This window comes from Equus przewalskii, chromosome 3 (assembly GCF_037783145.1).
Source record: "Equus przewalskii isolate Varuska chromosome 3, EquPr2, whole genome shotgun sequence".
NCBI classification, from domain to species: domain Eukaryota; kingdom Metazoa; phylum Chordata; class Mammalia; order Perissodactyla; family Equidae; genus Equus; species Equus przewalskii.
Window position 1 is genome coordinate 7,879,733 of NC_091833.1, and position 22,192 is coordinate 7,901,924.

General features: G+C 46.1%; 1 protein-coding gene across 2 annotated transcripts in view; it reads right to left on the bottom strand.

Moving 5' to 3' along the window:
* The window catches only part of LOC103553191 (liver carboxylesterase 1-like), a 33,758-nt gene extending 15,215 nt beyond the window's left edge, over positions 1–18,543 (bottom strand). The window contains exons 1-6 of one of the 2 annotated variants that reach the window (XM_008523658.2): positions 18,377–18,543; positions 15,261–15,465; positions 11,703–11,847; positions 6,088–6,221; positions 3,613–3,766; positions 1,689–1,793 (exon numbers count right to left, since the gene is read on the bottom strand). In XM_008523658.2, coding sequence (XP_008521880.2) covers positions 1,689–1,793; positions 3,613–3,766; positions 6,088–6,221; positions 11,703–11,847; positions 15,261–15,465; positions 18,377–18,428 — 795 coding nt within the window. In that variant the 5' untranslated portion in view covers positions 18,429–18,543. The remainder of the gene's footprint in view (positions 1–1,688; positions 1,794–3,612; positions 3,767–6,087; positions 6,222–11,702; positions 11,848–15,260; positions 15,466–18,376) is intronic. The other variant, XM_070613672.1, reaches the window with a different exon arrangement.
* Positions 18,544–22,192: the final 3,649 nt, after the last annotated feature.

Sequence of the window (22,192 nt, forward strand, 5' to 3'; positions counted from 1 at the left end):
GTTAGAATGGGCACGACGATCTCAGAGCTGAACATCTAAGGAGAGGCAGCAGGAGTGGGGCTAAGAGCACGGAGTCCAGAATCACTCTGTCTTGCTTCAGATCTCAGCTCATCCACTTACTAGCCGTTTGGCCTCAGGAAAATCACTTACAACATGACCAGAGGAGAAGATGCAGAAGGAGAGAAGACAGGCTCCCTGATGGCGGGGCCGTGGAGAATGTGCACGGCTCCCCAGAGCCTAGTACAGGGTCTGACACAGAATCCGTGCTCAGTCTATATTTGTTGAATAAATAAAAAGTCACAGAGAGAAGCAGAGGAGAGAGACAGAGAGAGAAACAGAGAGAGAGAATAAGAGAGGAAAGAGAATTATAGAGAGAGGATGAATGACTGAGAACGAGAAAGAGCAAGTATAAAGGTCTTAGATACACTTCATTTTCCCGTTTCTGATTCCTGTTTGATAGTGAAATTCTGCCACCTCTGTTTCCTTTAAATGAATTCTCCCTTCTCAACTTCAGCCTGGTCAAGTGGGCTTCTGTTGTTTATGAACAGAGAATTCTGAAAAACATTCTCAAAATTTCTAAAAATTCTTGGTGTCTTCCTTTCCTTTCCTCCTCCTTACCAGCCCCTTTAAGTTTGGCTGCTGCCCCCACTGCTCCTGGAAACCAGCTCTCACAGCCCTACGTAAACGCCCCACATCACCGACTCCAGCAGGCTCTCCTCAGAAGAGCCTCCTGTGGCTCCCTCTTCCTTGGCTTCCTAACAGTCTCCAGATAAAGACAAAGTCCTCACCAGGGTCCTGTGCAGCACGGCCCCCACAATGTCCCCATCCTCAGCTCACTCCAGGTTCCCTCTGCTCCTTCTGCTCTGGCCACACCAGCCTTTCTCATTCTATCTCACTTGAGATACTTTCTCCTGTCACAGGACATTTGCACATAGTGTTCCCTTTTCCTGGAATATTCTTTTCTCACCAAGTAAATTCCTGCTCATCCCTCTGATCTCAACTCATTGATCACTTTTTTCAAGACTCATTTCCTGATAACCTCCCCCTACTCACTGGACTCCTCTTGGATCCTGTTGTGACATCAGATACCTCTGCTTTATTGCTCTTGTCACAGTTGACATTTTATTAGTTTATAATCTGTGTGATTATGTAATCATTACTCTATCTCCTCCAATACAAGAAGCTACTAGAGGTTGCTAGATGTCTGGCTATATCAAAATTATTTGTTGAGTGAATGAATGAACGAATCCTCCAGGAAACACCCCCAGCCACAATGCCCTCAGGGAAGATCACATACTGCACGTGGGTTCAGCAGAACTGAGACCCTGAGAGCCACAACACAAAGTCACAGTCCACTGCCCACTGTCTGGCTGGGCACCCCACCTTGACACACTTTGGGAAGTGTGGTCCGTGGACAGTGCTCCGAGCTGGCAGTCCAGAGTCACATGCTTGAGTCCCAGCTCTGCCCCATCACTCTCTGACCTTGGCCTACTGCTTCCTCTCTCTGCCCCAGGTTGCTCAGCTGGATAATTGGGAAGTTGGGTGAGGTGTCTCCTTGCCCTTCCCACTCAGCCATTCTCACTTCTGTGATTCCTCGTGGATGTCAGCTGGATCCCACGGCAAGAGAGACCCCTCAAGACTCCAGCGGAGCAGATTAAGGGTGCAGGCGTGGTCCAGTTGAGACCCACCTGAGCCATGGCCTTTAAGTCCCTCTTGGCTGGGGCAGAAGAGATAGCCACGCCACTCTCAGAGATGGCCCGGTGGAAGAGGTTCTTGGCCAGTGGAGATAACACCTGGGACAAGAGTGGAGATGAAGAGAGTTTATGCTCACAGGAGGGGTCTTCAGGAGCTACATCCATCCACAGCTCTGCCCTGGCCCCTCCCCTGGCGACCCTGGGGCTCAGTGGACATGACAGGTCTCCACCTGGCCTGGCCTGTTCCCCAGGCTGACCCTAGGACATGGCTTCTCCAAGAAAACTTCCCTCAGCTGGAGGGAGCCAGGAGTGCAGAGTGAGAGACAGAACAGGAAGTGAGTGGCACATGCTGATTATAACAATCAAACGTATCTGAAAGACTCTTGGAAAGTCCTAGCATCACTTTAAAGACAAGTTCTGATTCTGCATTTCCATTACTCAGAATATACCCTAGGGAAGTGGATCTTGGAGGCACACAATGATTTCTAGGAATGTTCATTCTATTCATAATAATAAAAGTTGGAAATAAACCAAGGCTCCAATATTATGAGTTTAGGTAAAGAAAATATTTTTCATTCTTACCATGGCATAGTACACGACTATAAAAAAAACGTGATGAAGAGTGGTTAATGTTTAGAGAGTTATTTATGTTATATTATAATGCTAAGGAAGATTTTTGTCTAAAAACTCCTAGGTAGACAAATAGGTAGATAGATAGATGGGGTGAGTCAAGGTAAAAATACTAGAAAAATACGTATCAAAGTGTCCGTGGTGAGTATCCCTGGATAACGGGATTTTGGATGATTGTTTTCTTCTCTGAGGTTATCAGTGCTTTTGCTTTTGCTCCACTTTATAAGACAGAAAAACATTTTCCTCTGAGTATCAACTATGAAACAGATACTTGTTTTAAAAGGACAGTAATAGCACTGACCCTCTGCTCAACAGTGAGGCAGCTGGAGGGCTCCTCACCCCTCCTAGCATCTTCTAACCTGGTTTTCCATCCTTTCTTCCCTCAGTGTCTCCCTCAGCACCCCCCATCAGCAAGACAACCCAGGCTCCCAGGTCACGTGTCACACATCCCCTGTCCCATCCCTCCCCATCCCACCTTCTGACCCCTCCTCCCTCTTACCTGCTTCCCTCAGCCCAGCTCATCCCTCAGCCCAGAGACTGCTGCCCTCCCTCTTGGGCATGGTCAAGACATCAGACCCCGTCAGAGGAGGCCCCTGACCTGTTCTTAGTGCTCGTGTCCCCCTGACACATAGATCTGGCTTCAAGCCAAACAGTGACACTCTGCCCAACTCTTAAGGTTGCCTCTTCTTTAACTTTGTTTTTTTTAGGAAGATAAGCCCTGAGCTAACATCTGCTGCCAATCCTCCTCTTTTTGCAGTGGAAGAATGGACCTGAGCTAACATCCGTGCCCATCTTCCTCTACTGTATATATGGGATGCCTGCCACAGCATGGCTTGACAAGTGCTGCATAGGTCTGCACCTGGGATCCAAACTGGCAAACCCTGGGCCACCGAAACGCAATGTGTAAACCTAACAGCTGCACCACCTGGCGGGCCCCAGGCTTGCCTCTTCTTATTAATAGTTTATACCCATACATACTTCCCAAATGAATTAAGCTAAGTCCTAATGTCAAAATTATTAGGAAGGAGAGAGAGAGAGCTCAACCAAGTGAGAAGAGGAGGAATGTCATTGTTGCAGCTGCTACTGGAGATTGTTACGCCCCTTGGACACTAAGCTGAGCTCTGATCTTCCTAGGGGCCAAGGAGAGCTTGGCTATTAGCTCTACACCATCTGGAGCTCTGAAGAGTGGGGTCAACCTTACATCTAGGTCGTGTAAATAAAGGAGCCCATGACTAGACTGGTCTCCAAGGGTCCCATCAGAAACCACATCAGAACCAGGAACACTTACAAGAATAGAGACACTTCTACCTCCTGCTGACTCTCCAAAGATGGTCACGGAGCCTGGGTCTCCTCCAAAGTTGGCGATGCTCTCCTGGACCCAGCGCAGTGCGGCCACCTGGTCCAAGAGACCCCAGTTTCCTGTGCTGTGTTCGTCCCCTGTGCTGTGAGTAAGAGAACAGAGTGGGCTGGGAGCAGAGACATCATGGCAGGGCCCTCAGGACCACAGATGGGGCTGTACACTCTAGGCAAGCCTTCTGGAATAAGATGGGGTTTCCACAGCCCTGACACAGGGGTCTCCACCTGCCTTCCTCTCCTGTAGCATTGTTGTGCTGTGGGCTGTATGTTCCTTCATCTGGCATCTATTTATTGAGCATCTGCTATGTGAAAACACTGTTCTAAGAACCAAGGAGCACATCTGAGAGCAAAACAGGGAAACCTCTGACTACACAGAGCTCACACTATGGATCATAAACAAATAAACAAATAAATATAGAATATGATGTCAGGTAGTGAAAGTGCTTTCAGGAAAAATAAAACCTGGTAAGGGAAATGGCAGAGGTGGGACATTGGGGTCCTATCTCACATCACATGACCAAGGAAGACCTCTTTGAGGCTGTGATATTTGAGTAGAGAGCTGAATGAAACAGCACAAGAGCCGTGCAAATATCCAAAGAAGAGAATTCTAGGTGGAAGAGGCCCTGGGGTCCAGTGAACAAAGTGTGAGTGTAAGATATGCAGCTAGAGACAGTCCTGTGGGCCTTGGCAAGGACATCGATGTCACTGTAAGTAAGGAGGGAAGTCACCGCAGGGGAAGGACTTGATTCCATTTATGTCTTCAATGATCACTCTGGCTACTGTGTGGATCAGATAGGGTACAAAAGTAGCAGGATAATAAAACTGGAGGTTGTTACTAATAATCCAGGCAAGAGGCACAGAGGGCTTAGATTAGGGTCAGTGCAAGGGTGGAGGTGAGAAGTAGCTGGATTCTGAATGAATCTTAAGGTGGAACCAGAGATTTTCTGGTCCACTGAATGTGGAATGTGAGAAAAAGAGAAGAGTCAAGGCTGACAACATTGTCTTTATCTTGAGCAACTGAAAGGATGGAGCTGCAGCAGTTGAGCAGGGCGTGCTGTGGGAAAAGTAGGAGCACTATTTGGGGGAGGGGCAGTGGGAGTCAAGGGTTAATTTCGTCCATGTGAATTGTGATGTGCCCTTGATACGTCCAGTGGAGACAGCAGGAGGTAGATAATGATGTGCCTCTGGGTTTCAAAGGAGAAGTCGGAGCTAAAAGTAGTGAGCTGTGAAAGTGCCCTCTGAGGTCACTCTGGGCGGGAGTGGAGACGGAGAGGGAGACACACACAGAGGCCCGAGGATGGGGACGAGGGAGGTCCAGGGAAGAAGCGGAGAAGGAGCAGTGCGTGAAGTAGGAGATGGCCAGGAGCCCAGAGAGGAATCACTTCCAAACTGTATGAGCAATTGTGTGTGGATGCTGCCAAGACTGTGCAGATGTTTGCCAAGGTTGAGCCAAGAGCTGGGTGCTGTTTGTGACCTCAGGCAGAACAGTCTGGTGGTTTGGTCGGAGTCAATACCTGACTGGTCTGGGTAGAGGAGAGACTGGGAGGAGAGGAATTGGGAAGGGCTAATGTAGCAGTTTTATTGTAAAGGGGAGCAGAGAAACAGGCCATAGGTGAAAAGGATGAGTGGTCTCAATGAAGGCAATACATCCTTGGACGTGATTCACATGGGATAACCCTCCTCCAGCTCCATAGCTCTTTCCAGGGAGTAGCCCGTCCCACCCCCAGCCCGCCCATCATCCATCTCAGGGTCAGAGATGCTGGGGTGAGTGCATTCAGAAAAGGCCCACAGGAACTGTGTCCATGTTTCCGTGGAAACTCAATGGTGAAGACTCTAGTCTTAACTCATGAATGTGCTAAATGAAGAAGGAAATGGGATGAGAGGACCTGACTTTCCCTGGGAGGGTTATTCTTTGGGATCAGATGCTGTACAAACTTCCCAGCTGCACCCACTCATTCCTTCACTCACAAGCATTCACTGAGCTCCCACCATGAGTCTGCTCCTTCCTTTCTTTCCCATGAGGTAAGATGTGTAAGCCTCTAACTGCTGTGCTGCATGCTAACTGTCACATTAGAAGCTGCAATGTGCTGGGGCAGCACAGGTGAAAAGGAGAAGTTGACTATTTCATAGGAGTAACACTTGAGTTGGACCCTGCAGAATGAATAGGAGTTTGTCAGACAGAACAGGCATTCCAGGCAGAGGAAACAGCATATACAAAACTTCATAAGCAGGTATGACCAGTGTTGGTGGAGAATGAGAAAGGAGGTGGATCCCAATTATGAAGGGACTTGAGTGCCTTACTTAGAAATTTAGCGAAGATCCTCTTAAGGTCTGACATGACCAGAGTTGGGTCCTAGTATCCTTGCTTTGGGGGCCAATGTGCAGTGAGGAGAGTTCAATATCTTACCTGAAGAATCCCCAGATGCCCAGGCGGTACTGAATGGTCACCACCACCACGTTTTCAAGGGCAGAGAGGGGCAGCCCATCATAGGATGATGCTCCACCTATTATCAGACCGCCTCCGTGGATCCACACCATCACCTGGACAGGGAGGAAGATATATTGGATATAGAGCTGAGAAGGATCTTAAGAGGTTGTCTGGGTTGGTTGCTACCTCTTGTCCATGAGTCAAGGAGGCCTGAATTTACCAGTCCCCAGCAAAGGTGGAGCAGCCTGTAGCTCTGCTCCCCCACTCTCCCAGCTCGGGCCGAGGCCGCCCCCCTACTCAATGCATCCTAGCTGCCCCTGCCTGTCTCCCCAGCCATGGTGATTTTTCTTTCCAGGGCTCTTCATGCTGAGAACATCATCACGGGAACAGCCAAGACTAAGGGTGTCATCTCCTTCCCAACTCTCCCATCACCCTCACGCCTGGACCCTCACCCAGCTCAGCATACTCTGCACACCACAGCCCTGTACTTCAGCTTCATCTTTGTTACCACTTATGTGGTGAATTAAATTTCTCTCACACATGAATGATTATCTCAAGAAGCACACATGCTCCTGGTGGTATGTCTTCCTGATATGACTCCCCTCTGCCTCCTCTGGGTCTCCAATTCCCACTCATCCTCCAAAGCCCAGCCTAAAAGATTCTTCTTCTCAGAAACCTTCAATTATTTGACTAACATGATCTGAGAACCTACCATGTGCCGGGGACTGTGATAAAAATCGAGCAGAGAGTGGGCACAACGACTCATAACATATGGTTCTTGCTTTTAAAGAGCTCACACAGCAAGGAAGTTAGAGTCGCTAAAATAATAATATAACTTTATTAGTAAAAAACAGAACTTGTAATAAGAACTACGTGCCAAGTACTGTTGTAAGCACTTTAAAATAAACCATCCATGAGGTAGAGACTACCATTGTCCCATTTAACAGATAGGGAAACTGAAGCCCTTAATGTGCCTGAGGTCACACAGCTAGTAAGTGGTAGAAACAGGGCTTCTATCCAGGCAGTCTGGTTCCAGAGGCCACATGGTGAGCCACCCAGCACACGGCAGCCAATGACCATGGTGTAATAGTTTGGCTGTTAGGGTTGCGGTAAGATCTTTTCTTTCTGAAAATTAATAAACATAACTCTCCTTTAAAATGGAGTTGGGAGGCCCGAAGGGAGAACTTTCATGAATCTGCCACTTGCCGGCAATCAGGCAGAAACATACCTTGCATCTCCAACAGGAAGTGATATTACTTACTTCCCCAGCAGAAGGAAAGAAGAAATTCCTCCTTGCTCAGCAATGGCTCAGCCAATAAGAAACTTCCATAATTCAGCCAATGAAAAGCCATTACACTTCGAACTCTCAGTCTTCACCAATGGACACTTAGTTTACAACAGCCCCTCTCAACTTCATAGAAGAACATTTCTCTTCTTTCTTTGGGCTTGCACATAGTTTGCCATAGACGGTGTGTCCCAAATTGCAACTCTTTGCTCTTCCTGAATAAACCTATTCTGCTGGTAAAATAACTGGCTGTTTATTTGTTTTAGATCAATAGTATTTGGTGACCCATATGGGCATCCAGAGAAGACCCCAACAGCTCCGAGGCTGGTGGGCAAACAGGTGCAGTACCCACAGAGCCCATTGAGCATGCTGCTTTCTCACCTACGATAGAGTTTAAGGGCAAGATTTCTCCTGGATCTTGAGCTGTACTCTCTTTGCGTTTTGAACCTCTCCAGCCCTGATTTTGAACCTCTCCTTTCTGCAGAGAAGCCCAACAATCATCCCCAGAAAAGGAAAAACAAGGTTGGAATTTCAACAATTGTTCATTTGATAAAAAGAGAAAGCACTGGCGTGGCCAAATTACACCCCAGTCCTCCCAGAGACTCCCATTCCTAACCACTGTACATGCATTAAGTCATTGGTCCGCCAACAAAATGATAGCACTCATGCATCAGTATTGGTGGGAAAATACTAATAAGTCTGCAAAAAGCATGTGTCTCACTTGTTCCACTTGTCCAAATCATGATCCAGAAAAAGTCGTTTGCACTGCTCTTGGACATTTAAGGTGCCTAAAAGGCCTTTGGAGGTTGGGCAGATGGATTTCATACAGTTGCTCCTATGTCATGGATAAATATGTTTTAGTCATGTCTGCAAGTTTCCTCACTGGAGTGGAGCCTTCCTCTGTAGACAGGCTGCTGTCTCTTCCATGGCTGAAGTCCTTTTGGAAAAGGTTATTCCTACCTGGGCAACCCCTCTTGAGTTTATAATGATGGAGAATCCATTTCACCAGTCAGGTGCTTCAAAAAGGCTCTGCTTTTTTGCCGGTTTTACGCTTTCACTGTGCTTCTACCCTCAATTGTCTGCTTTAGTTGAATGCACTAACAGCATTATGAAGATTCCATTGGCAAAATTTGCAGAGACTCTCCAAATACCTTGGCCAAAAGCATTGCTATTGGTCCTTCTAAGTCTCAGATCCACCCCCATTGGAACTCATAAACCCTCACCCTTTGAGACAGTCACAGGATGGCCAATGCACCTGGTCCCTGACTCGTTGATCTGGAGCTGATAAAAGGAGATATACTTCAATGTTTGAAAGGCACAACTGCATTTATCAAAAATAACCATGCTCTGGTAGAGCAATCTTTTCACAGTGCACTCCAAGGGGGTGAAGACCTTAAGCATCACAGCTGGCAATCTGGAGATTTCCTCTGTTGGAAAAGACACCTCCAGAGATACTCTCTTCAACCTTGCTGGAAGGCCTCTATCAGGCATTAATAACTAACTCTCGTGCTGCCAAACTGCAGGGAATAGGCTCCTGGGTTCATGTGACTCCTCTAAAGAAAGCACCAAGTCCTGAGTGGACCTGCACTCTACCTGGTAACCTGAAGGTACAGATTTCCCAGAATGGAAGGAGAAGACATCTGATGAGACAGCTTCCCAAGATGTCAAGACCAGGCCTATCAGAAGGACACACACAGACCTGGGTGGGAAATGCCTGAGAAATCTCCCTCCTACACCTCCTCATTACTCGAGTGAGACCACAGAAGTTTTCCAGTCTGTTCACTTTCCTTCTGATGTGGGACACAACATCCAGAAAGGTCCTTCCTGGTATCGAGGGACAAAAGGCCACTGAATTCAGAAAAGCAGGACTCTTGATCACCAATGCTTTCAGAGAAAAATCTTGATCAAAAGGGGAAATGTCAAAATTAATAAGCAGTAACCTCATTTGAAATGGAGTCAGGGGGCCAGAATGGAGAATTCTCATGCGGGTGCCACTCAACGAACACTACAGACCCCAACAGGAAGAGGCATACCCTGCAACTCCGACAGCAAGTGGCATTGCTTACTACCCCAGCAGAAGAAAAAGGAAATTCCTGCTTTCCCAACCAGACCTCAGCTGATGAAAGACGGCCATAACTCAGCAAAGGAAAAGACACTGCACTTCAAAAGCCCAGTCTCCTCCACTGCACTCTTTGTTTACAACAGGCCCTCCCCAGTTCTAAAAGAACGTTTCTCTCCTTTGTTTCTCTGGATTTGCACAAGGTCAGCCATAGATTTCATGTTCTGAATTGCATTTATTTGCCGTTCCTGAATAAATCCATTCTGCTTGTCAAACAACTAGCTGCTTGCCTCTTATGGGTCAACCCCTTCAACTCTAATTAATGTGTCAGGAGTGCTTGACTTGCGTACCTTGCCAGGCACTGACACCGAGCTGGATATTCATCACTGAACACTCTTATGTGAATATCCCAGATTTGAGGAAAGAGAGCCAGGTGTCTCAGCTAGTAAAAGGCAGAACCAGGATTTCAGCAGAGACTCTAGTTCTGGGAACTGTGTCCATAACTAGAGGTCTCCTGCCTGCAGGTCCAGAGCCCCTGTCCTCCCACACCTCTGATCCCCGCCTGCCTCCAGGTGGAGCGGCTGAGTCTGAGTCATCTCTGAGTGAAGGCTGAGCCAAGGTCGGGGCAGCAGAGATTTGCTGAAGTTAGTCTCTGTCTGTGCAGCCCAGACGGTAAGACCCTCGAAGTCAGGGACTGCTTGGCAGCGATTGTATGTTCCTCCTTCCTCCTAACCCCCAAGACCAGCTATGTATATGAGGGCACTGGGCACATCTTAGAAGAAGAAATAAATGAATGAATGAATGAAAGAGTGAGTAAACTTTTGTCTTCACCTCTTTGAGCCAAACGTACAGTGTGTCTTCTAGTCACAAGTTCATGGACGTCCTCTTCCACTCCTGGGCATCACGTCAGGTGTGTCCTGGGAGATGGCTGGGTGCTCACACCCCTCCCTTCTCTACCCCAGGGATCCCCTCCTTTTCCAGCAGACCCTCCCCACCTTCCAGCCTGAGTCTGGAAGCCTGCTCCATCTCTGGGCCTCCCTTTATCCAGGAAATGCTGACTCACTGGGTCATGAGGCGATGCCAAAGACAATTAGGGAGGGAAATCAGCTACACCAAGGTCCCAGAGAGTTGGCCAAAGGCAAAGGAAAGTGCTTCTTGGATTGACCCAGATTCTGCCTCCACACTTCTGCCAGGGGGCACTGTCAGAGAATGATCTTTGTGGCTGAGGACAGGCCACACACAGGCTTGATTTCCTGGTCTGTATCAAAGAGCACAGGTTTGAAGATCAGAAGACTCGTGCTCTTGTCTACCAACCCTCCCATGTGACCTCCCATTTTCCTCTCTGGGCCTCAGTTTCCCTATTTGTAAAGGAAGGATTGAGTTGTTGGCTTATCTCTAAGGTTCTTTCCATTCTAATATTATTGGAATTTATGTCTTATCTTCTCAGGATATCATATTCCTAAGCCAGCAACTAATGGTAACCATTCTTATCCTTCTATTAGCCTGAGAGAACTGGAAAAATTAATATGTGCATTATAAATGTACAGCCAATTCCTCCAAATATCCTGTGTCTGTCACTTGGGGAAACTAACATTAAGAGGAGCAGAATATACCACCCAAAAATTTTGGTATGTTGATTGTTTTGAATTAAACTTATTGAAGAAACAGCCAATGCAAGAAGGACACTCTAACCATCTTTTGTCTCCTGAAAGCAGGAAGTAAATGTCCCATGTGAAGGGTACCCTCCCTGCACCAGGAGGGGGAAAGGCATCCTGATCACCAGAGATGGGGAAGTCAAGGCTGAGAAGGCTGTGTAAACAACCTTTGTCAGTTCCTCTTTAACTTGTTACCCTAACCTAAAGCCCTTTGCTTTGTCCAATCCTCCCTAGTATTTCTTTGTCTAAAAGGTATAAATGTGGTTGTTTTGGTTATTTTTTTGAGTCTTATATTTTTATGAACTCCGGAATGTACGAAATTAAATTTGTATTCCTCCCGTTAATCTCACTTGTTTCAATTCAATTAATAGGCCAAGCAAAGAACCTAGAAAGCAAGAAAGGAAAAGTTTTCATCCCCTGCAGTTCCCTGTGGCCACATGGTCTGGCTGTGGTGGGTAAAACAAGTCTTGGGGCCCCTGAAACAGCCCTGGCTTGTGGCCCCACCCCAAACTGCCTTCATCCTCTTCCAGTCTCCACCAGAAGATCCTGGAGGGCTGGAACTCACCGGCCTTGACCAGTGGTATCCACTACTTACCGGCAGCCTGCTTTTCTTCGTCAAGTCAGCGGGAGTGTAAATATTTAGGTAAAGACAATCTTCGGAAAACTTGAGAGGCGTGTTCCCCTTTCTGTTGGTAACGAGTTCTGAGAGCATCTCCCCCATCACTGCGTCCTGGGAGCACCTGGGTAGAGTGGGGAGAAAGAACTCCTGAGTCACTCAAAACTAAGCAAGGAGACGTCTCCTGCAGTCAGGCCCTGCCTTGGACTGGGAAGTTTATACCTGTAACAGAGGTGCTCTTACCAGACTGGGGACACTGGAATGGGCAGGAGGCTGCCTGGGGATCTGGGTGGGGGGCACTCAGGTTCACTCATGTCTTTCAAGATTGTGTATAGTGAGAAGAACTGGCATCTGTCCCCTTCGCAGAGCCTTCAGGATGCCCTGGGTCAAGGAGAGGAGGCTGCCTCTACACTTGGGAGAGGACCATTTCCTACACGCCCTGGACACAGCTTGGCTCTCCCCTGGGCTCTGTATGGAGGGCTGCAGGGTGATCATGTTTGCACCAGGGAAAGAAGGTTTGCTAGTCCATGGGAGACTTTTATAAACCATGAGAAGTCACTCAAATGGCAGACATTCAGGGCGTACAACAGGTGAGGGAAGAAGTATTTGTGGGGCAACATTAAAAGAACTGTGTTCTAGTCCTGCTTCAGCCACTCATTGGCTGGGTGGTCTTTGTTGAATTCTTTCTTGCTCTGGGCCTCAATCTGCCAGATCTAGGTGAGGGGAGTGACTTGTACAAGGGTCTTACAGCCCTGCCATGCTAAGATTCTATCACCACCCCTCCCAGGCAAGCATTAATGGTTGCGCTATTAACAGATCATAAGGATTCAACATAGATTATAATTGGTAACATTTACTGAGTCCTCCCAGTGTGTCAAGTATTGTACTCCTGGTGTATTAACTCATTTAATCCACAAATGAGCCCCGTGACAAAGGTCCTATTATTATCCAGATTTTAGAGACAGGAAAACTGAGGCACAGACAGGTTAGAAATGCTTCCTTCACACAGCCAGAAAGATCCATACAATGGAGTGCTTATATTTCCAAGGACATTACAAGAAACTATTCTAGATCTTTCTGTACCCTGAAGGCAAGCATTGCTGCCCCTAGGAAGTAGATGAAGAAACTGATGCACGAAGGTGCTTGAATGGCACAGCCATCAAGCGACAGAGTCTGAGCCTGCAAAGGGGGTTTCCTGATCTTCACCCTGGGGGAACTTTCCCCAGAGCAGCAAGAGCACGGGGTATAATACTCACAAAAAAGAAAATCAAATGTCAAGAAAAGGAAAAAGAGTTCAAAGTTACTAGTATTCAATTAATGCAGAATAAATATAAAAATTATACATATGTATTTAATTATTTTGTCTATTCATTAGCCAGAAAAGATTTTTTGATAACCCCAAGGATTGCCAAAGGTTCAGTGAAGGGAAGTTTTCACTTCTTAAATCTAGCAGTGTAATTGGAGCATTTCTGGATGGAAATTTAGCAAAGGTGCATATTCTTGGACCCAGAAATGTCATTTCTTAAAACTTATCCAAAAATTTTCATGAGTGTGCACAAATATTTAGCTAGAGGATCTTCATCAGAGTGCTATGTATATTATCAAAAATATCAATAACAATTTAATGACCCCAAATAAGAGATAGGGTAAATAAATCATGATTCAATAATCAAGGTAATATAGGTGATAAATGTCATACTGTGATATTTCATGACGTAAAATGATGTTCATGATAAAAATGAGCAAAGCAGGTTTCCAAACTGTATAGTGTGATGGGATACTTTGATCTATAATAAGAGATATTCATTTGCTCTTCCTCCATTTTCTTGCACATAACTCCTAAAACCCTTGGAATTTCCTAAGTGGTGAGAACTATAAAGCTGTCTTTTATCGTATTAGTGAGTTGACTTTTGGACCCCACCTATATTGACTTTTGCCAGGAGAACCAACCAGTGATTAGAGGGTTGGAAATTTTAGTCCCACTCCCCTGACCTCTAGGGAAGGGAGAAAAGCTGGAGGTTGAATCAATGGTCAATGGCCAATGATGTAACCAATCATACCTATGTAAGGAAGCATCCATAAAGAACAAATGGACAAGGGTTCGGAGAGTGTCCAGGCTGGGGAACTAGAATGCCTCCCTGTGCCACAGTGCCAGGCCCAAACTCCATGAGGGCAGAAGCTCCTTTCTTCAGAACCTGGCACTATGTATCTCTTCATCAGCTGTTGCTTAAAATCCATCCTGTAATATCCTTTGTAACAAACCAGTAACCTAGTGAGTAACCTAGTTTTCTGAGTTTGTGTGCCACTTTAGAAAATTAATGAAACTCAAGGAGGGGATCATGGGAACCTCTGATTTATAGCCAATGGCTCACAAGCACACATACAATCTGGACTTGCAGTGGGCATCTGAAGCAGAAGGCAGTCTTGTGGGACTGAACCCTTAACCTGTGGAATCTGATGCTATCTTCTGTTAAATAGTGTCCAAATTGAGTTGAATTGTAGGATACCCAGCTGCTGTCTGAGAATTGCTTTTTGGTGTGGAAAAAAAACAACAGACATTGGCATTGCATGCAGATTCTTAAGTCGTTCTAGTTTTAGGGAGAAAACATGCAGCAAATAAAGACTAGAATAACAGAATTCAAAATATAAGCAGAAGTTCTCTCCAGGGGGTGAAAGTGTATATGATTTTCATTTTCCTACCTTTCCTTACCTGTACTTCCTCATTTGTCTGTCATAAGTTTGCATTACACTTACAAGCAGGAAATAAAAATAGTGAACATTATTTTTAAAGGAAGGGGGAAGAGTAGACAAGAAGAAAAAGGAAGAAAAAGAAAATAAAAGGAGGCAGCAAGAGGTGGGACCCAGGAAATTCCAAGAAATGCATTACTGAGATGAATAAAGTCTGAAAGGATTGGAGTACCCTGGGGTGTGGCTGAGGGGCTTCTTTGCCCAACTTGGTCAGATGGACTAGAACACACCAACCATTGCTCTGCTCATGTCTACATGGCTACACACACCTGGGCGTTGAGAAATTGCCCAGTCAACACCCCAAAGCACTCCCCACCCACACACTACCTCACTCATCACTCTGCTCACTGGCCTGCTATGGAAAAGTTCAACATGGGAGAATAAACAGAACTACTACTTGTGATCTCTTGTACTTGCTTACTTTTTTATTGCTTTCCAAAGCATTGATCATATTCTAATATATTATTGCATAATTCATTTATTAATTTGCATGTTGTTTATTATCTGTCTTCCCTCCTAGACTGCAAGCTTCATGAAGATGGGATCTTTGTTCTTTTCACTAATGAATCCCAGGAACCTAGAACATGCTGGCACATAGTAGATGTTCAATAGCTATGAGTTGAATAGAGCGCTCTAGAATGCTATGAGAGTTCTGGAGTGTCTCTAAGGATCTACAGTGTTTTGAAGATTCCGGAACAAAGTATGAGCCACTCAGAGGATGGCCTTGGCTCCTTCCTGCGTCACTTTGAGGCACACACCCACTGAAAGATGCCAAAGCCCCCGGCTTACATGGGAGGGTAGGAGGTGGCATTCTTCACGAAGGGCCATGGATCTGCAGGCTGCGGCGGAGCAAACCTCAGGGATCCCAGGGGGGGCTTGGCAAAAGGGACCCCCAGGAAAACGGCCACGGGCTGTGCAAATCCTTCCAGACTTAGATGCTTCCCCAGGACCTTGCCCTGCGCGGTGTCCACCACAGGCGGCGAGGATGGGTGCCCTGTGGGACAGCGAGAGGAAATGAGGACACATCAATGGTGAAAGTTTTGACCTGGATTACAGCTGAGTCTTCCCACTCTCAGCATGTGACCTTGAATGAGTCACCTCAACTCTCTAGGCCTCAGTTTCTTCTTATGTAAAAGGGAGAGGAGGTTAACTATCCTTCCTTACTCCCAGGGCTGTCTTAAGGAGAAAATTGGACATGGAGGTAAAACGGCATCAAGTGAGAAGGAAATGCAAGAAGGAGAGCTGCTGGGAGTGAAGCAGACATTGGGGTTGCGCTCTCAGGATCCCTGGAGACAGTTATCCACTAGGATCCTGGTGCTGAGCTGCGTGCTGGATGGGAGGGTGGACAAGAGGCGGCCCCTCTTCTCAGAAGCTCTGAGCCTTGTGGGGAGAATGAGCCACATACACGCTCGACCCTACTGCTGGGAAGAAAGTGGTCAGTGTCCTGAGAGAGGGACAAGTAAGGTCCTACAGGAGTTAGAAGAGGGAGCGAGGCCTTCTGATTGGGTGGCATCCTGGAGGCAGTGACCTTGGAACTGGAACTCACATTAGGTGAGACTGATAAGGGGGAGATGGCCGAGGGGGTATAAAGGTATAGAGCAGAGAAGAGAATGTGCCGAGGCGAGGCTCTGAGACAGCAAAAGGCAAGGCCTGCCTGAGGAAGAGTGATGGCCCATGTGAGGCAGAGGGAGTCTATGGGGAGCGGAAAATAATCCTGGGGTGAGAGAGGTTCATGTTTTGGAGGGCCCTGAATGCCAGGCTAAGGATTTGGGCTTTATTGTGGGTAAATGAGCAGGAATGAACCGTTAGAGTACGGGAGAGTGACACCATCAGCTTGAGGAGGATTCTTCTGGCGGCTCTGAGCAGGGTCGTCCAGAGGGGCTGAGACTGGGGTCAGATCCCCGTCTGTTCCGTTCTTGTGGAGCAGACAGCTCTTCCTCGCTGAGCCGAAGTTCCTCCCCTGCAGCTTCCACATCAGCCCTGCTTCTACCTGCTGTGGCCCGTCCTGAGCTCCCATGTGGCAGCGGCCTTGCAGACCCCTGAGCCTGCCCATCCCTCAGGCCTCCTCTTGTCCGTCCTCAGATGGTTCCAGTGTTCCTCGTAGGAAATGATGTGTAGCCTCTCGTCCTCCCAACTGCTCTCCTTTAGATGTAGACAAAAGGGCAGCAGCTCCTTCAAAGTGTGTGGCCAGAGCAGAAAGAATAACCCAGATTTGTTCTTAAAGAAGAATATCCAATGCTAACCTTCAGGAGAGATGAAGTGGACAGAAGCCGGATGCCGAGGGTGAAAAAGTGGGCGATGGGGTGAGAGGCATCAGCAGTAACAGTATGAGCAGCAGTTACCGTGTGTGTTATAGGTAATGTTTGTATACTGAGCACTTCCTATATGCCAGATGTGCATTCCAGGTCAGTAAAATTAATCTTCACAAAACCTTTGCTAGATAAGTGTTCATATGCCTGTTTTACAGATGAGGAAGCTGAGGAAATGGAGGCAGCTACTATGGACTTTCTAAAGACAGCAATGTGATGGACTTGCCAAGTGGTGACCCTGGTTGGGAAAGAGCCCTCCTAATTAGGCTCTTACTCTGCCCTTATACTCAGTTCCAGGCCTCTCATGGTGTCACAACACCAGAAAGAAGATAGAAACCAGATGGAACCTGGGCTGTCAGGACACTGATGTCCAGAACACTGGCTCTGGATTCAGCAATCACAGATAGATTCCAGTTCATGATTTTCCGTTGACCTTGGTCTAATTCATCTCCCTGTCTGAGTCTCAGTTTCTCCATCTATCAAAGGGCACAGCTGTATTCTGAGGTCCCTTGCTGCCCCCTTGTATTAAATGTATCTTTTAGTTTCTCTGATCAGATTCTTTGACATCGAACTCCTTGCCAACTCTGTAGGGACCACCCCTCCCAGACTCAGCCATTCCTAGAGGCAGGAATCAGCTGGTCCTTCCAGCGTGCCAGAGCCCACACCCCAACCACTTTCTTCATGGGGCTCTTACACGCCAAGCCACTGTCATCCTGCCCTAATCACTCCAGGATCAGGACCCTGACAGCTGTGGACAAGCCCCAGGCCCTAGACCAGTTTGTTTAGTTTGAAAATCCTATACCTGCTTATGCTGCCTCACCCCTTCCTTCCCACAGCAACCAGGATGAAGACTCTTGTCCCCAATTCCTCCTCCTCCCTCTGCCTCCTGACCCACTTGGTGCCTCACCTTGTGGCCACCAGGGTAGTGATGTGCCCTCTCCCCTTGGGAACTGGGAGTAACTATCTTTTCAATGGTAGTCGGCTCCTGCTCCGTTGGTCTTACCCCACCTCAAATTTCTGTTAATACACTAAATTTTAAAACCACCCCTTCCTTTATGAATCCTTATTTTGCACACTCGTCATGCCAGGAACTGTGCTCTTTAGAAACAACAGTGAGTTTCCTCCTCACAATTGACCAATGAATTTGGTATTGTTTTCATTTACATTTTAGAGGGGGGGGAAACTGAGGCACAGAAAAGTGAACTACCTTGCCTAACGACACACGGCTTGTAAGTGCTGAGCTGAGACTTGAATCTGCGCCCTCTGGCCTCAAAGTTGATATTTATATTCTGCTTTGTCACTCTCCCTGATTTGGCCATATCTGGACTAATATCAAGGGGAAAAAACTGAGCTGTCCAAAGTCCTCATCTGGAGGCATGAAGTTAGCTGGTGCCCTCCTGCACGTGGCTGGGGCAGCTGAAGTTGGGTGTATGTCCTCCCCTGGACGAGACTGTCTGGGCCGGGCGCCCCACATCTGGAGGGCAGCTGCTGCGGGACCTGAGTTCTCACTCCCTTGTCCTGTATGTGTGTCCCTCACCTCGTCCCTGGACCAGGATTTCCAATGTGCCCCCCCATCTGTATTTCAGAAGGACTCACCCCAAACTGTGGAAGTGGACAAGGAGACCAGGACCAGAGCGAAGAGCCCCATGTCGGAAGGAAGGACAGCAGCTCCTGGGCCTGCAGGACTCAGCGCTGCTGGGAGGGGCCGTGCAGTCAGCCCCAGAGCCCCGCCCCCGCCCTGCCCCTCAGTTCCTTCCCTCCCAGCCAATGGCCTAATCAGGCAGAAAACTCTCCCCTTCCAGGGATCTCTCTGGGCAGTTTTGGAGCCTCTAGACCACACCCACCCAGAGTTTACCCTCTTATCTCAGCAGCACAGAGTAAACTCCCATTACAGATAGCCACAGACTGGTCAAACAACTGCTTACACAAGGGTTTCTCCCTTCCTGGACCTTAACCTCTGTGGACCGTGAGCTTCCCAAAGTCAGTCACAAGCAATAGATGCTTTTGGACAAGGGGAGACTTGGGTCTCGGGTCCCCACAAGCAACTTGAAAACCTTTAGAGCAACTCCCAGCCCCACAGCTGCTGAGCTGGGGAACTGAGGACAAATCTCTTCTTTTCCCTGGGCTTCTATTTCATAGGGCTCTATGCTGTCAGGTTTGGAAGCATCTTAAATTGCATCCAGTCTCCATTCTGCTGCCTAAATTGACTTTACAATATTCCTGCCAAGTGACTGAGCTTCCTGTTGCACACCTCCAGGGTCAGGGAAATCGCTACCTCTAGAGGCAAGGATCTTTGGGTAGAAGGTTCTTACAGTAATGAACTCCATCCCTCCATAGTCCCTGGCTCTATTCTTTCATTTAAGCATCCATCCAACCACCCTTCCATTTATTCATTATTCCACTTATTCATTCATTCATTCTCCAGAATTTACCAATCCTAGCACTATGCTAGGTATTATAAATACAAAGATGAATTCAAGATATGTTCCATCTCCTCTTGCCGTTCGCCATATAGTAGATAAGACAGATGGGGTGTGGGCGTATGAATTGCAATGTAATGTGAAAGTAGCAAAACTGAGGGATGCAAAGTGCTCTGTGTTCACCTGGGAAAGTGTCATTTACCAGCTGGGGACACAAGGAAGATGCTCAAAGCCTGTTTCATACCATCATTAAATGACCAACAATGGGGAATTTGTTAAATACACTCTGGTATAGCTGGCTAAGGGAATACTATGCATTCACTTAAACTAGCGATGCACACAGGTATTTATTGAGAAAAGAAGACAGTCATGATCTATTGTGAAAGGGGAAAAACAGGTTATAAAATAGTGGGGGTTTTTTGCACTTTCGGTATTTTGTTTTTGTTGTTTTTAGTTTTTTAAATTCTTTTAATTTTCAAACTTTTTAAATTGCAGTAACATTGGATTATAACATTGTATAACTTTCAGGTGTCCACGGTACTATATTTTGAATTCTGTGTAGATTACATCCTGTTCACCATCCGAACACTAATTACAATCCATCACCACACACGTTGCCTAATCCCCCCTTTCACCCTCTTCTCTCCCCTTTTCCCCTCTGGTAACCACCAATCCAATCTCTGTTGCTATGTATTTGTTTGTGGTTGTTTTTATCTTCTTCTTATGAGTGAGATCATGTGGTATTTGACTTTCTCCCTCTGACTTATTTTACTTAGCATAATACCCTCAAGGTCCATCCATGTTGTCACAAATGGCCAGATCTCATCACTTCTTATGGCTAAGTAGTATTCCACTGAGTATATATACCACGTCTTTTTTATCCGTTTGTCCTTTCATGGGCACCTAGGTTGCTTCCAATTCTTTGCTAGTGTGAATGATGCTGCGATGAACATAGGGCTGCATGTATCTTTATGCTTTTGTGTTTTCAAGTTCTTTGGATAGATATCCAGCAGTGGAATAACTGGATCATATGATATTTCTATTCTTAACTTTCTGAGGAAACTCCATAGTGCTTTCCATAGTGGCTGCACCAGTTTGCACTCCCACCAGCCGTGTACAAGGGTTCCCTTCTCTTCCATCCTCTCCAACACTTGGTGTTCCTGTCTTGTTAATTATACCCATTCTGACCGGAGTGAGGTGACATATCACTGTAATTTTGATCTGCATTTCCCTGATAGTTAATGATGTTGAACATCGTTTTATGTGCCTGTTGGTCATCCGTACCGTATGTGCCATATATTTTCTTTGGAGAATTCTCTGTTCATATCTTTTGCCAAATTTTTAATTGGGTTCTTGGTTTTTTGCTTGTTGAGATGTATGAGTTCTTTGTATATTTTGGAAGTTAACCTCTTATCTGATGCACGATTTGCGTATATCTTCTCCCGATTGTTAGGTTGCCTTTTCGTTTTATTGATCGTTTCCCTTGCTGTGCAGAAGATTTTATTTTGATGTAGTCCCATTTGTTTATTTTTTCTATTGTTTCCCTTGCCTGGTCAGATATGGTGTTTGACAAAACGCTAAGACAGATGTCAAAGAGCGAACTGCCTATGTTTTCCTGTGGAAGTTTCACGTCTTACATTCAAATCTTTAATCTATTTTGAGTTGATTTTTGTGCATGGTATAAGATAAGGGTCTACTTTCATTCTTTTGCATGTGGCTGTCCAGTTTTCCCAACACCATTTATTGAATAGACTGTCCTTTCTCCTTCGTATGCTCTTGGCTCCCTTGTAGAAAATTAGCTGTCCATAGATGTGTGGGTTTTCTTCTGGGCTCACTATTCTGTTCCATTGATCTGTGTGTCTGTTTTTGTGCCAGTACCATGCTGTTTTGGTTACTATAGCTTTGTGGTATATTTTGAAATCAGGGAGTTTGATACCTCCAGCTTTGTTCTTTTTCCTCAGCATATTCTTGTTGTTGAGGAAGATTGGCCCTGAGCTAACATCTGTTGCTAGTCTTTCTCTTCCCCCCACAAAGCCCCAGTAAATAGTTGTATATCCTATCTGTACGTCCTTCTAGTTCTTCTATGTGGGATGCCGCCACAGCATGGCTTGATGAGTGGTACGTATGTCCACGCTGAGGATCTGAACCTATGAACCCCAGGCCACCGAAGCAGGGCCCGCAAACTTAACCACTACTCCACTGGGCTGGCCCCAGTTATAAAATAGTTGTATCTTCTTTGGGAAACAGTTTGACAGTTCCTCAAAAATTAAACACTAGAGTTACTGTATTTCCCAGAAATTCGATTCTGATGGTATTATTATGTTCTCTCTCTCTCTCTCTCTCTCTCCCTCCCTCTCCCTCTCTCCCTCTCCTTATTATGGAAGAACACTGAAAACATGTTCATACAAAAACTTGTACACAAATAGGAGCATTATTCATAATAACCCAAAGTGGAAACAACCCAAATGTTCATCAACTGATGAACGGACAAATAAAATTTGATCTATCTGCATAATGCAATATTATTCAGCCACAAAAAGAAACGAAGTATAGATACTACTTACAACAACTATCTTTTCATTCATTGCAAGGTTGAATTTTGAAAACGTTATGCTAATGAAAGAATCCAGTCACAAAAGGCCACGTATCATATGGTTATATTTATAAGAAACATCCAGAATAAGCAAATCTGCAGGGACAGAAAGTAGATTAGAGGTTTCTAGGAGTTAAGGGAGGAGAGAATGCGGGATGACTGCTAATAAGTATGAGGTTTCTTTTTGGAGTGATGGAAATGTTCTGGGAGATAGTGGTGATGATTACAGAACTTTGTGAATATAGTAAAACCATTGAGTTGTACACTTTTATTAAGAAGGTGAATTTTATGGTATGAGATTTATATTTCAATAAAATAAAGAAATATTTTTTAAAAATCCTGTCATGCATAATACCCACTTTAGTATAAATATATATGCTTATTTGCATAGGAAAAATT